Source organism: Monodon monoceros, unplaced genomic scaffold (genome assembly GCF_005190385.1).
Source record: "Monodon monoceros isolate NGI ecotype Baffin Bay Population unplaced genomic scaffold, NGI_Narwhal_1 Super_Scaffold_9, whole genome shotgun sequence".
Lineage (NCBI taxonomy): Eukaryota > Metazoa > Chordata > Mammalia > Artiodactyla > Monodontidae > Monodon > Monodon monoceros.
Window position 1 is genome coordinate 14,990,147 of NW_021703786.1, and position 16,079 is coordinate 15,006,225.

The 16,079-nt window shown below is 42.6% G+C and overlaps 1 protein-coding gene across 5 annotated transcripts in view; it reads left to right on the plus strand.

Moving 5' to 3' along the window:
• Positions 1 to 10,047, plus strand: part of CBX1 (chromobox 1) — a 37,543-nt gene extending 27,496 nt beyond the window's left edge. For 3 of the 5 annotated variants that reach the window (XM_029211421.1, XM_029211420.1, XM_029211419.1), the window contains 4 exons: positions 4,177 to 4,353; positions 4,830 to 5,007; positions 5,808 to 5,902; positions 8,527 to 10,047. In XM_029211421.1, the coding sequence (XP_029067254.1) occupies positions 4,214 to 4,353; positions 4,830 to 5,007; positions 5,808 to 5,902; positions 8,527 to 8,671 (558 nt within the window). In that variant the 5' untranslated portion in view covers positions 4,177 to 4,213 and the 3' untranslated portion in view covers positions 8,672 to 10,047. Of the gene's footprint in view, positions 1 to 537; positions 559 to 4,176; positions 4,354 to 4,829; positions 5,008 to 5,807; positions 5,903 to 8,526 lie in introns of those variants that run through there. The other 2 variants (XM_029211423.1, XM_029211422.1) reach the window with 2 other exon arrangements.
• The last annotated feature ends 6,032 nt before the right edge of the window (positions 10,048 to 16,079 follow it).

The window sequence follows — 16,079 nt, forward strand, 5'->3', positions numbered from 1 at the left end:
AATACAAATGTAACGTATTATTTTTCTAGGCATCTTAAAATGTAGCAGACCCGGTAAATATTTAGGTAAAATTGTAGCAGCTTAACTAGGTTAAGGATTTTTTGTCTGAAACATCGTGATGAGCCTTAAGAAGACTTTTTTTTTTTTTTTTTTTTGGCTACGTTGGGTCTTCGTTGCTGTGTGCAGGCTTCCTCTAGCTGCAGTGAGTGGGGCTACTCTTTGTTGCGGTATGCAGGCTTCTCATTGCGGTGGCTTCTCTTGTTGCGGAGTACGGGCTCTAGGCATGCGGGCTTCAGTAGTTGTGGCGCACAGGCTTAGCTGCTCCGTGGCATGTGGGATCTTCCCGGACCAGGGCTCAAACCCATATCCCTTGCATTGGCAGGCAGATTCTTAACCACTGCGCCACCAGGGAAGTCCCCTTAAGAAGACTTGTCCAAGGATTCTTTTCTAATCTTTTTATTTATTTATTTAGGCTGCGCTGGGTCTTCGTTGCGGTGCAAGGGCTTCTCTAGTTGTGGCGCGTGGGCTCAGTAGTTGCGGCGCATGGGATGCATTGCGGTATGTGGGATCTTAGTTCCCCGAACAGGTATCAAACCCAGGCCCCCTGCATAGGGAGCACGGAGCCTTAACCACTGGACCACCAGGGAAGTCCCTAAGATTTCTGAGTTAATTTAGAACTGTTCGCCCTTGTGTACATCTTGTGATGTTCTAGTATATACCTTGACCCTTTGTTCAATGATTATGGCACTTTTTATGCCATAATTTGGTTGCCAGGATATTTAGGGAGAGTGGCAAATAGCATTGACTAAAGGCATTTTTCCATTGTGCTACTACGCTGATCTGAGTTACTTTGAATAGCCTTGCCAAGCAATTCCAGTTGAAAGCCCTCCTTCCAGATGTCACTGCTGGTATTTGGAGATTGCCATATTCAGGGAGAGGTGGTCTCTCTTGAAATAATCGATTTGGAAGCTATATGCAAATAATTGGCCTGTCATAATATTTAAGGGAGCTCTTGGCTTGTCTGAAGGTGCTATCAATAGATTCTGTAGGAAGAGTGGGTTGTGTATTTACTTCTCTACTGATTTTGACAAATGGTTTATTCAGGACCCCAGAGAAGTACCTATAAATAAGGAAAAAACTCACACTGGGAAGCCTGGCTGAGAGTCTCCAATATAAAGAGAATCCAATCCCTGGAGGTAAATGCTGGGATGAGCCAGTTAAGAAAACTCAAAAGAGAGAAATGGAAGTGTGTTTTCAACATTCTTCACTTCTCATTTGAGTTGCTCTTAGGACAATGAATTTAAGTGAGTAAAGATGAAAATCAAGCGGTCTCACTCTAGATTTCCCTATTTGGGGGTTTTCTTTACCTAACCTAAAGGATTATATTCTCATGCTATGACTCTTTCTCCTTGAGGCCATGCTAACGATAAAGGGAGGGGAGGCCTGCAGTAGCTAGAGATGAGCTAGAAGCTGTCCCTACCTTTTTGTTTTGTAGTAACAGGATCAGATGGGCAGGATTCAGTGTTATTTCTTTTTGTAAGACAAATGTAGCTATTAATGTAGATAACACAGAGCCTTCAATATCTCTGAATTCTGAAGCCAGAGTGATAAGACTGCCTTTCCTTTACTTTCTTAAATTTAATTACTTGGGAGAGGGGTTATTAGGGGACAGTTACTGGTTTGGGGTTGTCTGTAACCCGTTGTTTTTCTGTCTGTTGAGAAAGGGAGTAGCTTCCAATTTCTGAGTCCAAACTAACGTAGGGAGTTGTGGTACCCTTTGTTATTGAAAGGTGATTGTCAATTTATTTTTCTTTGCACATTAACTGATGCATGAATCTTGCCACCCCTTCAACTGACAGTGAAAGGAAGCAAGCAAGGAGTAGCACTTGTTCTTCGGAGCAAACACTACTGCATTTATCCAAAAGAAAAATTAGACTTTTTTTCCTTTCCTTGTAACACTTGTCATGGCAATCAGAATTCTGAAAACCTGAAAGTATCTCCCTCCAGGAAGAAGCAACAGGCTCTGAATCAGAGGCACAATGAAGCTAGCCAATAATTAGCAAAAGGTAACATTCAATACACTGATTAGTCTGTTCAGTAACAATAAAAGGAAAACTCATGGCACTAAAAGATGGTTTGGGGAGGGAAGGAAAGCAGAATCTTTGGTATGTAAATGGAGAGGAACAGTCTCAGCGCAGATGTGTGTTTTGAACTGTGTGGACAGGGGCATTGGGTGTGGCCTTAGGCCACACTGAAAGCATCTCAGAAAACTTTGTGTGTGTGCCACTCAGCAAAAGTTCAGAATACCTTTAGTGGAAGAGGTATCTATATTTTTTTCTTACCAGACATTAGGTTTCAGGAAGACAGGGACCATTACTTACTCTCTTGAATCTCCAGCCTCCAGCAATGCAGAATTTTCTAGTAGCCAAGTGTTTGTTGTTTCAGTAAGTCAGCATTGCTTATATATGCAGACATGAGAATATCTCAGAGTATAAACCTAAATAAGCATCTGTAGATACTATAACTGATTCATATTGATGAGCCCGACTTTTAGTAAAGGTTTGTTATATTTCATATAGTCTATAGATGAACTCTTTCTAAAATACGTTCTGTCTACACGTGCCGATTTAAAACTATTTAGAAGAGCCTACTTTCACTGACTCCTTTTCCCAAGGATGCTAGGAATAACCAGTTTAAACCCCAATTAGCATTGCCTTAAATTCAAACATGAAACATGGTAGTAACTACTTTCTTGTCTTGGATCATCTGCCATACTCTTGTTTGTTATTTCCTTCTGGGCAGCTAATGTATCTATCAATTTGTATATTGCAGCCAGTTTTGTAGATCGATTTTGTTGTATAGATATCTTATGGCGCCACCTACTGACACATTTGTAATCATAAGGCTTTATGCTTACCAACAGTCAAGAGTTGTATGAAGGACTAAAGAAAACAGATTTATAGGGGACTGGAATTTTAGCACTGGAAAAACCCTTAGAGGTTACCCAGCCTGATGATATATTTTACAAAAGAATAAATTCAGGTTCTGTTATCTGTGATACACACCTTTTTTCCCCCATTTATTTCCAAATTTGTTTAGAGAATCCCATGGTCATTCTGGCATTTTTATGAATCCTTCTCAGCCTTAGAAATAAAAAGTAGAATAAAAAGTTCACAAGAAACTTGAGAATTATAAATTAATGGTGGCATTCAGAAAAGACTACATAAAGAACCTTAAGGGGACTCAAAAGAGATTGTGTTTAACAATGCAGAAGAATTGCTTATATTATATATGCATATACAGAAGGGAAAATTAAACTAGATGTTTAATAAATAGGACAAGCCATTTCCCTTAGTAAAAATCCAAGTCCAATACTGTGATGAAATTGAAAAACATTCAGAGAATTAGGAGAAAGTATGGATCAGAGGATTATATGTATATAGGTTTGATGTATAGACCTTATTTTTAGGAGGATTGCTTTTTTTCTTTCAAATTAATGTAATATTTTAGATACCATAAGTAAAGGGGTACTGGGAGCTTTTTTAACTTAGGAGGAATGGGTATAAAAGTTTTAAGTGGATATGCAAGAATAAAGAAGTTTTGCTGTGAGATTAGTTGGGGCTGTTTTAGAAAACTAACTTTCTAGCTGAACATAGAAAACTCTTGGGTATTGAAGATGAATAGGCATAACATTTATTGAAGCAGAATGCACTGTTTTTTGTAAGATTTATTTATTACTTATTTATTTTATTATTTTTGGCGGCATTGGGTCTTAGTTGCGGCATGCGGGATCTTCGTTGAGGCATGCGGGCTCTTCGTTGCAGCACACAGGCTTCTCTCTGGTTCTGGCGTGCAGGTTTTGTATCTAGTTGTGGCACTCAGGCTCCAGAGTGTGTGGGCTCTGTAGTTTGCGGCACACAGGCTCTCTAATTGAGGCGCACGAGCTCAGTAGTTGTGGCACATGGACTTGGTGGCCCCATGGCATGTGGGGTCTTAGTCCCCTGACCAGGGATCGAACCCATGTCCCCTGCATTGGAAGGCGGATTCTTTACCACTGGACCACCAGGGAAGTCCCAAGCGTGCACTATTAAAATCATCGATGATGTCCCTGGTTTTATCCAAATATTCTCCTAAGAGTGTACCCTAATGTCCTTTTTATTTCCTTTATCATTTTAGCAGCGTCACCCTTTATACCAGAAAGCTGGCGGGCACTATGGGGAAAAAACAAAACAAGAAGAAAGTGGAGGAGGTGCTAGAAGAAGAAGAAGAAGAATATGTGGTGGAAAAAGTTCTTGACCGTCGAGTGGTAAAGGGCAAAGTGGAGTACCTCCTAAAGTGGAAGGGGTTCTCAGAGTAAGTTTCATTGACCCAGGAAAATCCATTCATTTGGTCACCAACTATTTCTCAGGAGACTGGTAATGTGCATGACCCAGGGTGCACTGATGGGTACATTGTGACTCAGGCCTGGCCTTCACGGCTTATAGTTTAATTAGGAAAATGACCTACATGTACAAAGTGCTATCATGCAAGACTGATTTCTGATGAGCAGTTTTGTGTGTGGCTTTACACTGATCCAAGTTTGCAAAGAGAGAGTAACTTTCTTTTGAAGGAGGCAAGTTTCTAAGCTTTCAATTTGTACTAAAAAGCCCCCTACCGCCTCCCAAAAAATGTCAACTTTGTCAAGTTCTTGGTCTTGGACAGAATCCAGTTATATTTTATCATTAACTCCTCTGTTCCAAGGACACCAGCTTTTGTCCTCCTGTGCTTCTCCTTAGTGTGAGTGTGCTAACTTTGAGTGGAAAGGGTGACTCGTGTGCCTCTGGTTTCAGTGAGGACAACACATGGGAGCCAGAAGAAAACCTGGATTGCCCCGACCTCATTGCTGAGTTCCTGCAGTCACAGAAAACAGCACACGAGACAGATAAATCAGAGGGAGGCAAGCGCAAAGCTGATTCTGATTCGGAAGATAAGGGGGAGGAGAGCAAACCAAAGAAGAAGAAAGAAGAGGTAAGGCTCGAAGTAAGAATTTTTACTAGCCTAAAATTCATGCTGCTGTCAAAGAAGCTGAAAGATAATTTAAGCACTTTTGTTCTGCTGCTCCTTAGATCTCAGCAGCTGGCTCTCAATCCTTTTGGAATGTTAGATAGGCTAATGCTTTAAAAATGTTTAAGAGGGGCTTCCCTGGTGGCGCAGTGGTTGGGAGTCCGCCTGTCGATGCAGGGGACACGGGTTCGTGCCCTGGTCCGAAAAGGTCCCACATGCCGCAGAGCGACTGGGCCTGTGAGCCATGGCCGCTGAGCCTGCGCGTCCAGCACCTGTGCTCCACAACGGGAGAGGCCACAACAGTGAGAGGCCCGCATACCACAAAAAAAAAAAAAAAAAAAAATGTTTGAGGGTTCAATCTCATGAAGCCACATAATCTACTGTTATTTTATGTGAGGTTCAAGAACAGTAAGTGCAAGGGAATTCATTCCTGTGAGGAGATGGCTGTCAATGTTTTAATCATTACAGGTTTTAATCTATTCAATACCGTAAAGTAAGGTACCTTTTGAGGGTGAAGAACAGTTGTGAACATTTATTTTGCTTGAGATGTGGGTCCCTTTTTACATATGGGGAAACCTCAAGCATTTCAAAACTCGATGGAATAATCACTCAGAAGGATTCTAAAAGGCTTGTGACTTAGAGCCAAAGATTTGGTGAAATATTGGCAAAAGGGTTTGATAACATTGTCAGAGAAACAGGAGTTGCTCCAGTCCGGATAACAGTCCCATATAGTTAAAATTGTTCCATCTCTGTGGTTTTTACAGTCAGAAAAGCCACGAGGCTTTGCCCGGGGTTTGGAACCGGAGCGGATTATTGGAGCTACAGACTCCAGTGGAGAACTCATGTTCCTGATGAAATGGTGAGTCTGCCAGTGGCTCTGTGTGGTTGTTTTTTTCTTCTCCACATCTGTTCCATGCCAGAGGAAAAGAGCTGGACCTTCAAAATTCCAGTCGCCCAGGTGTGAAATCTTTAAGATGGCATAGTCCTTCGATAGTGACCCTCGGCCTGACTGCCAACCTGGACTCGTGAGTTACAGGTAGGGGCTCTTAGGATTCTCGGATCTTTGCCCATTTTTTTTTTAGGAGGTGGGAGACAATCTGGAGTACAGAGGGTATGGGGAGGAATCACATTTCACTCATGTAAATAAAGGGGGAAAAAAAGAAATGTGATTGAACCACCCTCCCCTTCCACCACCTCCTTAATAAAGATCGGGCTGGCCCCAGGATCAGAAATTCTGTTAACTTCTCAGGGTTAGGAAAGAATTTCTGTAGCTCTTCCTTTGTCCTTGACTGCCAGTTTGTGCAGATTCTACAATTGCAGTATCTGCCAGCAGGGGTCAGCAAGGCCCCTTTACTATACTAAGCATAGAGAGAAGCCTGCTTTTTTCCATTGTAAGCGTAAATACCAGTGGTGGTAGTACTCCATGAAACAGCTTAATGAAAGCAGTTGTCTTGAGAATCTTAAGAACTGTAATTAACCCAAAATTCTCTATAATTTCTCTATTCTCTGTCCAAAAGGAAAGCTTTCTTCCCTTTTTCTTGCTTGTTGGAAGTGCTTGTTCTCCTCCCCCCCAAAGTGGAGCTCAATCATTGTCCTTAAAATATAAATTAGGAGTGAATAATCCTAAGCCTGTGCCAAAGAAGGCAGCATTCTAGGGGCTTTGTCCTTTTGTCAGTCTAGAACCTTCTCGGAAACTCACATCTGTACTAATTCCTCTCCTTTAGAAGGTGGCAGGAGAGGCCTAACTTGAACACTGAAAGCCTGTGGCACAACCAGTTAAACCTCTTTTTTTTTCCCATGCATTCCCTAGGTGTTTACTGACTCTGACCTTCTTTTAGCTTATTTATTGCTAGCCTGTAGGAGAAAAGTTCATTTTTAAGGTGCTGCATATGGGAGAAAGGAATTAATACCAGGACTTATTCAGTCCAACTAGAATACACTTTCTCTGGCTGCATGTGACCAGTCTGAGTAATGGTAGCACCTCCTTATTGCTTGACACTACATTCCTTTGGTTCACTCACTAGTGTGTAAAGATTATAGCTGAATGTAACTCTGCAAGTTAAGATTGGATGTTGATTATTAAACCAAGTTCACTTTAAAGTGATTTTCCTGGAGAATGGAGATACTTGTTCATTTCCCAAAGTAGCTATTTTTCTGTGCAGTGAAAAGACTGAACTCTTACTTCAAAGGCTGTTGTTGAATTGTCAACAAGGGGCAGCCTGCTTCAGGTTCCCATACTGTTATACTCCTTTTCCTTCCCATTCCCTTGTCTGTTTTTCAAAATCATACCTTACTGGCTTACTCTTCCCTGGTTCCATGGGGCTGTGTGGCTTTGGTGTACCTGTTGCTGGAGTTCTGGAAGTTTGGGGTAGTGTCTCGTCAGAGATCCCATCATATATATCTATCTGCTGCCTGCCCTATGCTATTGCTTCCATCTAGGATGTTCCCAATGACCTGAAGATAGCTTACTCCTAAGTCCCTTGTAATATGTATGTGGTTTTCAATTTCTGAGAACATTTTAAAATTCAGAAAAAATATGGAGAATTATGTAACAGTCCCTTTATTTTCTATCTCCCAGTTTTGAAGCACCAGTTCAAAGCACCTGGGAGTTGTGGCCTGTCTGTGAGCATGGCACTTGGTAGTGTTAAACAGTATGATTATGAGTAAGCAAGAAAGTGTCCACCTGCATTGGCTCTGGTCAGTGCCAAATTGGTATTAAATCTTACTATCCAACATGGTATTAAATCCTATTACCAAGCCAAGATCTCTCCATGGGCTTTTAGCAGCTGGGATATGGCTTTGGAAGAGTATGGTAGCCTCTCTTATTCCCTCAGAGAATCTGAGAGTCATGGTTTTGTATGTGTGTGTGCGGCCTTTCCCAGGGGTTCAGAGTTAGCTTTTGACAAAGATATCTAGAGGGCATTTTCAATGGGAGAAGATCTCTGAGGATATTACTTGGCTAAAAGCTGCTAGTAAATGATGCTTACACCATATTATCATCCTTCCCTGGCCTGCTCTTCTGGAATTAATATTTTATTAATTTATTTTTTATAAATTTTTAAAAAAATTTATTTTTGGCCGCGTTGGGTCTTCGTTGCTGCGTGCGGGCTTTCTCTAGTTGCAGTGAGCAGGGGCTACTCTTTGTTGCGTTGTGGTGTGCGGGCTTCTCATTATGGTGGCTTCTCTTGTTGCAGAGCCACGGGCTCTAGGCGCGTGGGCTTCGGTATTTGTGGCACACAGGCTCAGTAGTTGTGGCTCACGGGCTCAGTAGTTGTGGCGCACAGGCTTAGTTGCTCTGCAGCATGTGGGATCTTCTGGACCAGGGCTCGAACCCACGTCCCCTGCATTGGCAGGCAGATTCTTAACCACAGCGCCACCAGGGAAGCCTGGAATTAATATTTTAAAAGCGCAAGCCCTTGGGTGATCCAAGTTAGGAGACCACTAGCACCTGGTCTCAAAGTCTCTTTGTGCTTTGTTCTGCAGGAAAAACTCTGATGAGGCTGACCTGGTCCCTGCCAAGGAAGCTAATGTCAAGTGCCCACAGGTTGTCATATCCTTCTATGAGGAAAGGCTGACGTGGCATTCCTACCCCTCGGAGGATGATGACAAAAAAGATGACAAGAATTAACTCTCCTGAGTACCAGCCCCTGTCACATCTGACTGTGGGTTTCAGGTGGGGAAAGAAGGAGTTCTACTTGTCTTGACACCGTAGAGGGGGCTTGAGAAGATGTCCTTTGAAGAGCCAGTATAGTTTCTGTGCCCTACAGCAGCCCAAGTGCTTTAAAGCCGCTCCATGCTGTATAGTTTGCACACCCATCCCAGTGGAGGGGAAGGAGGGTCAGTGTTTCAAGGCAACCCATTCTGAACTTTGCTGAGAAAAGCAAAGGGCCTTCTATGAAGGACAAAACTTGCAGAATGGGATGTGGGAGAGCAAAAGATACTGCAGATCTTCAAAGAGCATCTCCACAACCCACAGCCTTCTTCCCAATAGTGTTAACTCTGCATTTTTACAGCGTAGCATGTATGTAGTTTTTGGCTATTTCTGGTGTGTTATTTGGGGTGGGAGGGATGGGGTGGGGAAGAAGGGAGATGGGTTAGGATCATTTTTGTTAAAATTTGGGGGCTGTTGGGAAATGGTGAAAGAAAGGAAAGAACAACTAATGATGATTTGGTTCTGTGTCCAGAATATTTCATCCTTTCAAAAAATGTCATTGGCAACCTAAATGAGGACTGTGAGAGACTGTTTAAAAGCTGTGAATGCCTGAAACTTAGAAGCCAAGGTGTTGCCTGCCTGAGCTTAATGCTGTTCCCAAAAAGCATTAAGCTTTGGTAACTTCTTAACTTCCCAATTAAGAAGTTACCAAAGCTGCCATTTGGGGGATGGAAACTGGTTGAGGAAAAGTCTTATTGGAGTGTATACACAGGCAGATCATTCTGTCTTAGAGGTGCTAATTCTTGAAATCGACAAGAAGACCCTTTCTTCTCCAATCTTGAAGTTATAAATATCAGCTTCTCCATCCAAGCCACTGGCTCTGAAGTATCTGGGGAAGGGCAGAGGGTGGTACCGGAGGTGGGAGAGGAGGCAAAGACGAGGGCCGGTGCTCTTAGGGTGGAAAACTCTTGGAGCCCCTGTTTTTTGAACTTTGAAACCATTGGTGGCAGGGTTCAGTCACTGACAGCACAAGTTCACTGAGTCACTTCAAGAATTGAATGATTTCTGAAGCCCTGGTCTCAGGAGATTAAATTTTCATACTGGGGCAGTGGTTCACTTTAAAACAAAACACATTTTTTTAATCCTAAGAATTAACTAAAACCCAAAATGCTGTCTTGAATCATGAGATCCATCAGTTCTTGACATCATTTAGACCTGCATCTAGAACTCCGTTGTAAAATCTTTTTAGGCATGTGTTAGGTTTCTGTGAAAACTTTTGTTTTTAAATGTTAAACTTCATACCAACACTGTCAGTTTTTGTCTTAATAAAACTATAGATTTATAATCCTTGATTTTTGTCTTGTCTTGCCAGAAACACTCCTTGCCTTATTATTATTTTATAGATTGAGCCTCTTTGGGAACAGCTTCCACACTTGAATGGTTTTATTTCTTAAATACTGTAGGCTTGAAAATCTAGTGTATGGTATGAATCTTTCTTTGACACTGAGCATTTATAATTGATACAGAGATTATAAAGATTGTCGCATCGTTCTGTCTTCATACTGCTCAAAGTTCGTTCAGCACTCTGTGACCTGATAGCACTTCCAAAATATGATATGTTTGGAAATACAGGTTTTGGGGTTAGGTTTAGATCCTGGCTCAGGTATTTCATAGATCTGTGTGACCGTAGCTAAAGTCAGCTTCTCCAAACTTTTCAGGAATTGGTCCTGTGTTTGATCAGTGAATTAAAATGTCATCCATTTTCTTAACATCATTTTCTGCCTATAATTCTAGAGCCAAAATGGGACTAGATTCTTGTCAGTTATAAAAGGGGAAATAGGATTTCCACTGAGATCAGTTCAGCTCTACGCACTAGTGCAAAGCATTTGTTCCAAATAAACTGAGTGTAGATATACTTTTTTCAAAAAGCCTCCTAGGAGTTTAGGGAGACATAAATGGAGCTGGAGAGGTCTTCCTTTGCAGAGGTCTGAGTGTGTCCTTGTAGTTGGCAGCAGCAGAGCAGTCTGTAGCTAGTTAAGAGAGTTGGGGTGGGCAGATATATCTGGTTCTGTTCTCCATCATCAGATGCACCGAAATTAGCCTTCAGTCTTGGTGCTTGTCCAAGATGGGGTGCTAGTCAGCTTTAGCCTTAACCTTTGGAACCTATTTCACTGTCACTGCTGGCATTCCTGAGCTCTTTTAAAACCACATCATTCTTCCCCATGGAAGACACTGAAATTGATAATGCACGTTGAAGTGAAGATATGCAATTTTGTTATCTTTAAAAGCCAATTATCACACATTTCTAGATTCAAGGGTTAAGGATAAATTTTTCTCAAGTGATCGTTGAAGCCACAAATGCATGCAGAAATGTCAGGGGAAAAAATATACATAGGCACAACAAATCTTAAGTCTGCTTTCAGAAAGTATTCGTAGAGCATTTCTTTAGGAAATACAAAAACATGTCAGATGCCTTCAACAAAATTGCATCATATTAGACCTCTAGCCCAGGAGTTGAGGAGATACAGATTGTTACCTTAGTTACCATTACAGAAGAACAAGAGCTTACTAATTTGGTGACAGAATCATTGTCAGCTGTCCTACACTGGCAAAGCCAGTCAAAGAAAATACCTTGTTCCTTCACTGCCTTCAGTTGAGTTTCAAGCTAATACAGTAAATACAGAAACACTCTTGTCAACTGACAGTGCTCAGGAATAATTGTTTCTGCTTTCCAATGGCATTTGAAAGTTCTGACTACCAATTTTAAATAATGTTTAATAGTTGATTTTTAAGTACTTATTTTCTGGTATAATCTTACATTCCAGAACTCATTCAGACTCAGCTCAACTTGATTTTAACCCTTGGCTATTTAGTGTTTGACCATGTGTACACAGCACATCTTTATAGTCTATGGCCTGTGGCATTGGGAATCTGTATTACAAGGTAATTATTTTCCTCATAGAGAAAGGGTTGGGGGGGGAGTGCTAGAACAAATCGCTACTCCAAAATAATTTGGTGGAATTGAAACTCTGAAATCCAAATTTCTGCAATGGCTCCAAATCCTGAACTATGTATGGAGCTGAGTTCTGTTTGAGATCAAATTTATCTGATCAAGTCATACTAATCTGATGTGCAAGTTGGGCCGTCTCATGAGGATGAACATGAATATCATGTTCTGATGTGCAAGTTGGGCCTTCTCATGAACATCATGAGGATGTTCTCATTTAAAACTCAGAACTGATAGGAATGAACTAAGTCCAGGCTCAGTGTTTTCCCCTCTGCTAGAATTTATTTTTTTTATTTTTATTTATTTTTATTTTTGGCTGCATTGCTGTGCGTGGGCTTTCTCTAGTTGCGGTGCGCGGGCTTCTCATTGTGGTGGCTTCTCTTGTTGCGGAGCACAGGCTCTAGGTGTGCAGGCTCAGTAGTTGTGGCACGCAGGTTCAGTAGTTGTGGCACACAGGCTTAGTTGCTCCGTGGCAAAAGGGGTCTTCCTGGACCAGGGCTCGAAACCATGTCCCCTGCATTGGCAGGTGGATTCCTAACCACTGCACCACCAGGGAAGTCCCCTCTGCTAGAATTTGATTGAAATACAAATACCACTACCAGGCCAGCATTCAGCTTATTAAAGGAAGGAGTCTTGGCTTCCTTCACCTTGCCTTTTAGCAATAGGTAGAGACACCCTGGTGTTCTGATATGTGGTAAGAAGTTTGATATAGGAGCTTAAGGTCCTCAGACAACTGTCAGTCTCTGATCTGCACATCACCTTGGTTTGACTGTCCAGCAATGAGGTTTTCTCCAAAAGTTGCTGCTTTCCTAGCCGATGTGTTCAGGGTTGCTTATCTCTCGTATGGATGACTTTTAATCGACTTTGGCCTTGGGCACTCCCCGTTGAGTAAATTGATGAATATTGAAAGCAAGTGAAATGTGAAATAAAATCATCCTGCTGGGATGAAAAGCATAGTTGGCCCTGCTCTATGGGGCAAGTAGAGTAAGGAGTCAGTTTCTAAGGCTTTTTTTTTGCTTAGGCCAGTTAGGTGGCAGAACTCTGAGGCAAGGCTGAAACGTTAGGTTTACAATATAATGCTGACTGGTTTTTGTTGATACTAAAGAGCTTGTGTTAATTCACCAGCAGGTCTGAGTCTGCATTCTGACCTTACTGGTTTGCATGTGATTTACCAAAGTACTACTTGTGATAGTACCAAAGCCATTGTTTACCCCACATGGATTTTAAAATCCTAGTTGACTTTGACCAATCCTGCCCTGTTTACTGTTTGCATAGTCACAGGTCAGGCTGGACTACTTTGGGGCCTGGCTCTGGGACATGGGCCCACAGTTTCAGTTACTGCTTCAGCCCCTAGCTGAAGACTGGAAGGCTTATTAAGACAACTGAATTAGCTTCATTAAATCTGTGTTTAAAACAAAAGGCAGAGCCCCAACTCCTGGTCTTTTCTCCACCTCTCCCCAAGTGAACTAGGTTTTTCTTCCTTGGTTGAAACAGCATTTGGAATTAAGTAACAAATACTGTACAACCTATTCCATTCTGCAGTTAGACTGGAAAAGAACCAGCTTTAAGACTTTTATTGATATTTCTGCACACTCAAAAAGGAAGACAAGGATTTCTATCCAACTGATTTTGAAAACACACTTCTTCACAAAGGCCCATATTCTCACTCCACTGGAGACAACTTGTACACTAGATTCTGATTCTCAACTAATTCAGGCAGACATGAACTTTCAAAGAAATCCTAGACAGAAAAAGGACCAGAACTCAAATCACGCGTTAAGTTTCACACGTATCCCCAGAGTCCCCACATGCTCACTCTCTTACTCTATAAAGTTCAGAACTAGACGGAGGCTGACTGACCTCTGTGGGAGAAGTAAAAGTGAAAGAGGTTCTTGGTGCACTGACAAAATGACAAGTTGAAGGTCTGTGGTTCCCTTTCACTTCCCAGATGGATCAGGAATAGGAAAACAAGGCTTAACCACTCATAATAATCAAACACATGGATTTTGCTAGAGAATGCCTACACTTGGTTGGGAAAATGACTTCCAGAGAGGCAGACACCAACCTGGTACCCATTTTTGTACATGGATAGTATCAAGGAAATGGGCTCTTGCTGGTAGTGCCCTAAAACTATATATTTAGTCTGAGTTTCTGAAGCTGTTGCCCTAGGTCAGTCCCTACTGGATGAGGTAGAACTATGGTGGTAGGGATGTTCTTTTTTCTGCAAGGCACTTGTTTTCCAGCTATGTGCCAAACAGATCTGAAGAGCAGCAAGGTCTGGTGTAGCTGTGGGTGGTCAAAGCAGGGATGAAGGCAGCCTGAGGAAGGCAGGACTCCATGGAAAGTACCTCCTCATTCACTGGCTGTTTTAAATTGCTGTTCAGCTAAGAAGGGCAAGGAGTCAGCCGTGGAGGCCAGGTCTTGATGACACTGAGCATGTCTCTAGATCTCTACTTTCCCTCAGTTCTATTTTTTCTATTTTTGTTGATTCTGAAATAGCCCTGGCTTCACTGGTGAGATCGTATGTGGGGCAGAGATTGAAACAGTGGATCTGGGACTTCCCTGGCAGTCCAGTGGTTAGGACTCTGTGCTTCCACTGCAGGGGGCAACGGGTTCAATCCCTGGTCAGGGAACTAAGATCCCACAGGCCATGTGGTGCAGCCTTAAAAAAAAAAACCACAACGGGGCTTCCCTGGTGGCGCAGTGGTTGGGAGTCCGCCTGCCGATGCAGGGGACGTGGGTTCGTGCCCCACGGTCTGGAAGATCCCACATGCCGCGAAGCGGCTGGGCCCGTGAGCCATGGCCGCTGGGCCTGCACGTCCGGAGCCTGTGCTTCGTAACGGGAGAGGCCGCAACAGTGAGAGGCCCGCGTACCGCAAAAAAACCCCAAACACAATGGACCTATTTCCGTCGCCTTACATGATTTAAAATGTGTGGGAAAATCAGTTTGAATGATGCCTAGGACTAAAGTCAAGACAAAGCAAGCCTTCGACCCCTACCCAAGCACGTCACCCAGAAGTTTGGTCCTGAGGTCTGCTCATCTCCCTGTGAAATCTAGGACCTCGTCTCACTTCCTGTCTCAGGTGTAGCAGCCTTCACAGTCCTTACTTGAGGTCTCGTATCTTCTTCCTGCCAGAAAAAGCCTTGAAGCTGGAACACCCACTCCACCTGCCAACAGCAAAAAGAGGTCAGCCCCACAGCAGTGCTGACCAACTTGGCCCAAAGCCCCAGCTAATCAGCAAGCTCCCAGACACAACTGTACATTTCTCCATAAGGGGACATGGGGGAGGGGGGTGACCAAAACACACTTTCTCAGACCAGAGGCAACACTAGCAAAGGGGGAGGTGAGAGGACTTTTTCTTAAAATCTTTAAAATCTGTTTGAAAAGTTGCAAAACAAGATAAAAGTTATAGCCTAATTGTGTACTAAACAAAAATATACACGTTTCTAGAAAGTATACAAAAACATTACTCTGAATTTTACTTGTCACAGTTTTCTGTATATAACTTGTATTTTTTATCAGCATAAATTAGATTTTCTGACTTAATTTTTAGCCTTTTTTTTAAGAATCTTCGTTTTATTTGGCTTACAGTCATAAGTTAATTACTAATTAGGAAAGAGCTCTTGTTTGATAGGACCAACCCATTCCAACTAGATGGGGGGCAAAAGCCATTGTAAATCAAAACAAAAAAGAACTCAGTGTTATTCCCAGAATTCTATTCACCCCATAGGATAAACTCTAGTAGCATCATTAAAGGACTGGGCTAAGCCAGGTCATACAGTGGTACATGGGGAGTTCAAGATCACAGGTTTTCATGAGGAGGATCACAGCTTCCAGTCCTAAACTTCATCTGGTAATCTCACAGAGACTGCCAGGTGGGCATTCATTACTTGGACATTTGTTAAGTACCTACCCCTAGATGCGCGGGTGGCTGTTCCAGCAACCATCCAGTACCTTAAAGCATTCAACTCTTTACAGGCTTTTTGTATTATTTTGAGGGAGAACAGATTCTGGTCACCTCAGCTGGAGCGCTTTCAAATGCCTTAAACCCTGGGGTCTAGCTTTCTGTTCTCTGGTTCCGTGGCCCTGCTGTTATAGTGGAGTACTTGGCGTGTGCTGGTCCTGTAGATCTCTTGGGTTTCTGCCATCACCGTCATCACTGTGACTACGCTCCAAAGCTCTGCACCCCCTTGGTAGGTGGGGCCACCAGAGAAATAACAGCACAATCAATATTAAAAATGCAGTTTGCCACAGGAAGACAGGTAAGGAGCTGGGCCAGGTGACAACACCCACATAGCCTAGCCCTACGAGAAAGGCCAAAAAGGATTCTGAATCCTGCGTCTAAAAGGATTCAGCTGGCAAACCCTACAGAAAGG